Source organism: Chiloscyllium punctatum, chromosome 31 (genome assembly GCF_047496795.1).
Source record: "Chiloscyllium punctatum isolate Juve2018m chromosome 31, sChiPun1.3, whole genome shotgun sequence".
Taxonomy (NCBI): domain Eukaryota; kingdom Metazoa; phylum Chordata; class Chondrichthyes; order Orectolobiformes; family Hemiscylliidae; genus Chiloscyllium; species Chiloscyllium punctatum.
This window is the reverse complement of record NC_092769.1, coordinates 77,595,791-77,603,914: the sequence shown is the minus strand read 5'-3', so window position 1 is coordinate 77,603,914 and position 8,124 is coordinate 77,595,791. Positions and strand designations below refer to the sequence as shown.

At 55.5% G+C, this 8,124-nt stretch overlaps 1 protein-coding gene across 2 annotated transcripts in view; it reads right to left on the bottom strand.

The window, feature by feature from the left end:
• Positions 1 to 4,616: 4,616 nt before the first annotated feature.
• The window catches only part of LOC140457139 (alpha-actinin-2), a 127,128-nt gene continuing 123,620 nt past the window's right edge, over positions 4,617 to 8,124 (bottom strand). For both annotated transcript variants that reach the window (XM_072551175.1, XM_072551176.1), the window contains 3 exons: positions 7,829 to 7,894; positions 6,637 to 6,795; positions 4,617 to 5,878 (listed from right to left, as the gene is read on the bottom strand). In XM_072551175.1, coding sequence (XP_072407276.1) covers positions 5,720 to 5,878; positions 6,637 to 6,795; positions 7,829 to 7,894 — 384 coding nt within the window. In that variant the 3' untranslated portion in view covers positions 4,617 to 5,719. The remainder of the gene's footprint in view (positions 5,879 to 6,636; positions 6,796 to 7,828; positions 7,895 to 8,124) is intronic.

The following is an 8,124-nucleotide window of genomic DNA, read 5'->3' as shown; positions in this document are numbered from 1 at the left end:
GGGATGAAGGTGATAGGTCAGGGAGGAGAGGGTGGAGAGGATAGGTGGAAAAGGAGATCGGCAGGTCGGACAAGTCCGGACAAGTCAAGGAGACAGTAACTGAGCTGGAAGTTTGAAACTAGGGTGAGGTGGGGGAAGGGGAAATGAGGAAACTGTTGAAGTCCACATTGATGCCCTGGGGTTGAAGTGTTCCGAGGCGGAAGATGAGGCGTTCTTCCTCCAGGCGTCTGGTGGTGAGGGAGCGGCGGTGAAGGAGGCCCAGGACCTCCATGTCCTCGGCAGAGTGGGAGGGGGAGTTTAAATGTTGGGCCACGGGGCGGTGTGGTTGATTGGTGCGGGTGTCCCAGAGATGTTGCCTAAAGCGCTCTGCTAGGAGGCGTCCAGTCTCCCCAATGTAGAGGAGACCGAATTGGGAGCAACGGATACAATAAATGATATTAGTGGATGTGCAGGTGAAACTTTGATGGATGTGGAAGGCTCCTTTAGGGCCTTGGATAGAGGTGAGGGAGGAGGTGTGGGCACAGGTTTTACAGTTCCTGCGGTGGCAGGGGAAAGTGCCAGGATGGGAGGGGGGTTGTAGGGGGGTGTGGACCTGACCAGGTAGTCACGGAGGGAACGGTCTTTGCGGAAGGCGGAAAGGGGTGGGGAGGGAAATATATCCCTGGTGGTGGGGTCTGTTTGGAGGTGGCGGAAATGTCGGCGGATGATTTGGTTTATGCAAAGGTTGGTAGGGTGGAAGGTGAGCACCAGGGGAGTTCTGTCCTTGTTACGGTTGGAGGGGTGGGGTCTGAGGGCGGAGGTACGGGATGTAGACGAGATGCGTTGGAGGGCATCTTTAACCACGTGGGAAGGGAAATTGCGGTCTCTAAAGAAGGAGGCCATCTGGTATGTTCTGTGGTGAAACTGGTCCTCCTGGGAGCAGATCCGGCGGAGGTGGAGGAATTGGGAATATGAGATGGCATTTTTGCAAGAGGTAGGGTGGGAAGAGGTGTAATCCAGGTAGCTGTGGGAGTCGGTGGGTTTGTAAAAAATGTCAGTGTCAAGTCGGTCGTCATTAATGGAGATGGAGAGGTCCAGGAAGGGGAGCGAGGTGTCAGAGATGGTCCAGGTAAATTTAAGGTCAGGGTGGAATGTGTTGGTGAAGTTGATGAATTGCTCAACCTCCTCGCGGGAGCACGAGGTGGCGCCAATGCAGTCATCAATGTAGCGGAGGAAGAGGTGGGGAGTGGTGCCGGTGTAATTACGGAAGATCAACTGCTCTACGTAGCCAACAAAGAGACAGGCATAGCTGGAGCCCATACATGTGCCCATGGCTACCCCTTTGGTCTGGAGGAAGTGGGAGCATTCAAAGGAGAAATTGTTAAGGGTGAGGACCAGTTCGGCCAAACGAATGAGAGTGTCGGTGGAAGGGTACTGTTGGGGACGTCTGGAGAGGAAAAAACGGAGGGACTGGAGGCCCTGGTCATGGCGAATGGAGGTGTAGAGGGATTGGATATCCATGGTGAAGATGAGGCGTTGGGGGCCAGGGAAACGGAAGTCTTGGAGGAGGTGGAGGGCGTGGGTGGTGTCTTGAACGTATGTGGGGAGTTCCTGGACTGGGGGGATAGGACAGTGTCGAGGTAGGTAGAGATGAGTTCAGTGGGGCAGGTACATGCTGAGACAATGGGTCGGCCAGGGTGGTCAGGCTTGTGGATCTTGGGAAGGAGGTAGAACCGGGCAGTGCGGGATTCTCGGACTATGAGGTTGGAAGCTGTGGGTGGGAGATCTCCTGAGGTGATGAGGTTCTGTATGGTCTGGGAGATGATGGTTTGGTGATGGGGGGTGGGATCATGGTCGAGGGGGCAGTAGGAAGAGGTGTCCTCGAGTTGGTGTTTGGCTTCAGTGATGTAGAGGTCGGTGCGCCAGACTACCACTGTGCCCCCTTTATCCGCTGGCTTGATGGTGAGGTTGGATTTGGACCAGAGGGATTCAAGGGCTGCGCATTGCGAGGGTGAGAGGTTGGAGTGGGGGAGGGGGGTAGACAGGTTGAGGCAGTTAATGTCCCGGCGGCAGTTGGAAATGAAGAGGTCGAGGGCAGGTAATAGGCCAGCGAGGGGTGTCCAGGTGGATGGAGTGTGTTGGAGGTGGGCGAAGGGGTCCTCGGAAGATGGGCGGGAATCCTGATTGTGAAAGTAAGCTCGGAGGCGGAGGCGACGGAAGAGTTGTTCGACATCACGGCATGTATTAAATTCATTGATGCGAGGACGGAGGGGGATGAAGGTGAGTCCTTTGCTGAGGACTGATTGTTCGTCCTCAGTGAGGGGAAGGTCTGGGGCATGGTGAAAACTCGGCAGGGCTGGGAGCTGGGATCTGGTGTGGGTGTGGAGCTGGGAGTAGGGGAGGAGAATGTAACTGGAGTGGGTGTTTACCGGTGTGTAACTGAGGCCTACATACACCAGGCCTGGTCTCAAACCCAATGTGGGACTGAGGCCTACAGACACCAGGCCCAATCTCAAACCTGGTGTGGGACTCAGGCCTACAGACACCAGGCCTGGTCTCAAACACGGTGTAGGACTGAGGCCTACAGACACCAGGCCTCGTCTCAAACCCATCGTGGGACTGAGGCCTACAGACACCAGGCCTGATCTCAAACCCAGTGTGGGACTGAGGCCTACAGACACCAAGCCCAATCACAAACCCAGTATGGGGCTGAGGCCTACAGACACCAGGCCTGATCTCAAACCTAGTGTGGGACTGAGGCCTACAGACACCAAGCCCAATCACAAACCCAGTGTGGGACTCAGGCCTACAGACACCAGACCTGGTCTCAAAACACGGTGTGGGACTGAGGCCTACAGACACCAGGCCTGATCTCAAACCCAGTGTGGGACTGAGGCCTACAGACACCAGGCCTGATCACAAAACCCAGTGTGGGACTGAGGCCGATAGACACCAGGCCTGGTCTCAAACTCAGTGTGGGACTCAGGCCTACAGACACCAGACCTGGTCTCAAAACACGGTGTGGGACTGAGGCCTACAGACACCAGGCCTGATCTCAAACTCAGTGTGGGACTCAGGCCTACAGACACCAGGCCTGATCTCAAACACGGTATAGGACTGAGGCCTACAGACACCAGGCCTAATCTCAAACACAGTGTGGGACTGAGGCCTACAGACACCAGGCCTGATCTCAAACACGGTATAGGACTGAGGCCTACAGACACCAGGCCTAATCTCAAACCCAGTGTGGGACTGAGGCCTACAGACACCAGGACCGATCTCAAACCCAGTGTGGGACTGAGGCCTACAGACACCAGGCCCAATCTCAAACCCAGTGTAGGACTGAGGCCTACAGACACTAGGCCTCATCTCAAACCCAATGTGTGACTGAGGCTTACAGACACCAGGCCTGATCTCAAACCCAGTGTGGGACTGAGGCCTACCGACACCAGGCCTGATCTCAAACCCAGTGTAGGACTGAGGCCTACAGACACCAGGCCTGATCTCAAACCCAGTGTAGGACTGAGGCCTACAGACACCAGGCCTAATCTCAAACACAGTGTGGGACTGAGGCCTACAGACACCAGGCCTGATCTCAAACACGGTATAGGACTGAGGCCTACAGACACCAGGCCTAATCTCAAACCCAGTGTGGGACTGAGGCCTACAGACACCAGGACCGATCTCAAACCCAGTGTGGGACTGAGGCCTACAGACACCAGGCCCAATCTCAAACCCAGTGTAGGACTGAGGCCTACAGACACTAGGCCTCATCTCAAACCCAATGTGTGACTGAGGCTTACAGACACCAGGCCTGATCTCAAACCCAGTGTGGGACTGAGGCCTACCGACACCAGGCCTGATCTCAAACCCAGTGTAGGACTGAGGCCTACAGACACCAGGCCTGATCTCAAACCCAGTGTAGGACTGAGGCCTACAGACACCAGACCTGATCTCAAACCCAGTGTAGGACTGAGGCCTACAGACACCAGACCTGATCTCAAACCCAGTGTGAGACTGAGGCCGACAGACACCAGGCCTGATCTCAAACCCAGTGTGGGACTGAGGCCTACCGACACAAGGCCTGATCTCAAATCCAATGTGGGACTGAGGCTATAGACAGACCCGGGTTCAATTCCTGCCTCAGGCCTGGTCACGAAACTCACGTGTGACTGAGGCCTACAGACACCAGGCCTGGTCTCGAACCCAGTGTGAGACTGAGGCCGACAGACACATGGCCTGATCTCAAGCTCAGTGTGGGACTGAGGCCTACAGACATCAGGCCTGGTCTCAAACCCAGTGTGGGACTGAGGCCTACAGACACAGGCCTGGGCTCAAATCCAGTGTGGGACTGAGGCCTACAAACACAGGCCTGGGCTCAAATCCAGTGTGGGACTGAGGCCTACAAACACAGGCCTGGCCTCAAACCTAGTGGAGATTGAGGCCTAGAGACATCAGGCCTGGTCTCAAACCCAGTGTGGGACTGAGGCCTACCGACGCCAGGCTCGATCTCAAACCCAGTGTGGGACTGAGGCCTACAGACAGACCGGCTCCACCCTGGGCCTGTATCACTGATTGAGTCAAGCCAGGGATAGGATGGCTGAAAAAAACTACCTGGACTCTCGACAAGAAAAGAGTTTAGTTTGAGGGATAGTTTTATTTTCTCCACGTACAGGGGGGCTGTGCAAACATCTGATCGTTCAAACCGAACACCCTGCCCATCGCTCCGCACCACCGTTCCTCTTTGCGGTCACCTTCGGTTCCCAAGCGAGACCAGTTTTGGGGAAGCCGTTCCAAGGTTTCTGGGCGAGCCTGAGCTCGGGGGGTTTGGCTAGGGGTGGTGGGGGAAGGTCGCTAAGGTGGGGGGGGGGAAACAGTGAGGGGTTGGGGGAAAACAGCAGGATCCAAGTGAGGGTGACACACTGGTATTCTGGGTTGGGGTGTGAGCTCGTAGGGATGGGGAGGACTGAGGCCTTGCCTCTGCCACCTGGACTGTCCGGGGGGGAAAAGAAAACAGCACAACCCACACACCACGGCCCGGGGAGAGGTCTTTCTGGAGGTGGGGGGGGGTTGGCAGGAAACAGAGAGGGAGGGTTGGAGAGAGAGAAGGAGGGAGAGAGAGAGAGAGAGAGGACTCTCACCAGGAGTGCTAGCTAATGAGGGAGGAGGCTTCGCCAACACAGGAAATGGAGGCCTGTTCACGCGGCAGTGGGGCAGGATCAAGAAAAATGGTAGTGGGGAGGAGGGTGGGGGGGGCATTCCCCCACCATTTTCTAGAACCTTCCAGGTGCCGAATCAGACCAGACGTCATCATTGGAGGGCAAGCAAGTGGCAAGGTAATGTTTAGGTGGGGTGGGGGGTTGGGAGAGAGGTGGACTTGAGAGAAAAATCATGGACTTGAGAGAAAAATCGCGTTTCCCCCCCCCCGCACCCTATTGTGGGAGACCACCCCTCATCACACTCCCCACCCTCTCCCACGCCAACAACCAGCAACACAAACGTTCCAGTTGACGCAACGTGGCGAGAGCAGGGGAACGCAATGTCAGGGACGCATGGGGCAGGAACCGGGGCTCGGTCAGCCATTTTGTTTCAGGTGACGGTGGGGGGGGAAGGGTGTTGAGGATGGACGGGGCAAGGGGTGGTTGGGGGAGGGGGGGGTGGTGGTGAGGCAGGGAGGGAGCTGGGGCTGTGGGGGGGGGGGGGGTTCTTCATGAGGCAGAGGGGTGCGTAGGAGAGGGGTTCACAGGTCACTCTCTCCGTACAGTGCGCTGGAGAAGGAGATGTAGTCCAGGGCCCCGGGTACAGAGTCTGCCCCACTGTAGGTGGTCATCCGAGAGATACAGTACTCCGCCTGTTCCGGAGGTAACTCCCGACGAAGCTCTTCAACCGTGATGTAGTTCTGTCAGGGGGAACAGGAAACACTCTCCCGTTAGACTCAGGGCACGAGCTCCCTCAACCTGTCCCAGGGACAGGGGGTTAGATACAGGGGAAATCTCCATCTACACTGTCCCCCCCATCAAACACTCCCAGGACAGGGACAGCACGGGGTTAGATACAGAGTAAAGCTCCCTCTACACTGTCCCCCCATCAAACACTCCCAGGACAGGGACAACACGGGGTTAGATACAGAGTAAAGCTCCCTCTACACTGTCCCCCCATCAAACACTCCCAGGACAGGGACAACACGGGGTTAGATCCAGAGTAAAGCTCCCTCTACACTGTCCCCCCATCAAACACTCCCAGGACAGGGACAACACGGGGTTAGATACAGAGTAAAGCTCCCTCTACACTGTCCCCCATCAAACACTCCCCAGGGACAGGGACAGCACGGGGTTAGATACAGGGTAAAGCTCTCTCTACACTGTCCCCCCATCAAACACTCGCAGGACAGGGCCAGCATGGAGTTAGATACAGAGTATAGCTCCCTCTACACTGTCCCCCCATCAAACACTCGCAGGACAGGGCCAGCATGGAGTTAGATACAGAGTAAAGCTCCCTCTACACTGTCCCCCCATCAAACACCCTCAGGACAGGGCCCGCCCTGGGTTAGATACAGAGTAAAGCTCCCTGTGTTCACTGTTAGGGAGTGTTAGCTGGTAACCGGGTGTGAGTTGTGTTGATTGGATCTTTCCGAGTGACTGTGTTGAAACGTGTTACCTTGTCTGAGGCCAGGATTTTGAAGGAGGCCATTACTTGTTCAGCAGTGTCTGTCTCAGCTGTCTCACGGGTCATGAAGTCAATGAAGGCCTGGAAGGTCACCACGCCAGTGTTGTTGGGATCCACCAGCGTCATGATCCGTGCAAACTCCACCTCACCCTGTGGGACGGTCAACAAAGACAATATTCAAACCACCGCTTCCACACAGAATCGGTGGAAGGCATTCTTGGTGGGAAACCTTGAGACTGGGGTTGGGAGCCAGAAGACAACATGGCTACCCACTCCCCCAAAAAACAACATGGCTCCCCTCAACCATAGCCAACATGGCCACCCACTCCCACAAGGCCAACATGGCCAATCATTTTCCCAAAAAACAACATGGCTCCCCTCAACTACAGCCAACATGGCCGCCCACTCCCACAAGGCCAACATGGCCAATCATTTTCCCAAAAAACAACATGGCTCCCCTCAACTACAGCCAACATGGCCGCCCACTCCCACAAGGCCAACATGGCCAATCATTTTCCCAAAAAACAACATGGCTCCCCTCAACTACAGCCAACATGGCTGCCCACTCCCACAAGGCCAACATGGCCAATCATTTTCCCAAAAAACAACATGGCTCCCCTCAACTACAGCCAACATGGCTGCCCACTCCCACAAGGCTAACATGGCCAATCATTTTCCCAAAAAACAACATGGCTCCCCTCAACTACAGCCAACATGGCTGCCCACTCCCACAAGGCCAACATGGCCAATCATTTTCCCAAAAAACAACATGGCTACCCTCAACTACGGCCAACATGGCTGCCCACTCCCACAAGGCCAACATGGCCAATCATTTTCCCAAAAAACAACATGGCTACCCTCAACTACGGCCAACATGGCTGCCCACTCCCACAAGGCCAACATGGCCAATCATTTTCCCAAAACCAACATGGCTACCCTCAACCATAGCCAACATGGCTGCCCACTGCCCCAAAGCCAACATGGCCTCTGACTTCTCAAAACCAACATGGCCACCGAGTACTCCAAAACCAACATGCCCACCCCCCATTCCCCTCAAACCAACATGGCACCCCATTCCCTAAAACTAACATGCCCACGCATTCTCCCAAGATCAATATGGCTGCCCACTCTGAGGTGCGCATATGAGAGACGGTCAGTGACAGGTGAAGTGGTGAGGCTTTACCAGATCATAACCCATGGAGATGAGGCAGGCTCTGAAGTCATCTGGTTCCATCTTGCCATTCCGTTTCTAATTTGGATCCACCACGCAGAGGTTGTAAAACACAAGAAATGAGAGAGAGATTGTGAAGAGTAAATGTGCAGTCAGAGTTGGGTTTGTCCCTGACCCCTCAATCCACACTCAGAGCATTGCCACCAACCCACTCCCCACAAGACCAACATGGCCACCAACCCACTCCCCACAAGACCAACATGGCCACCAACCCACTCCCCACAAGGCCAACATGGCCACCAACCCAC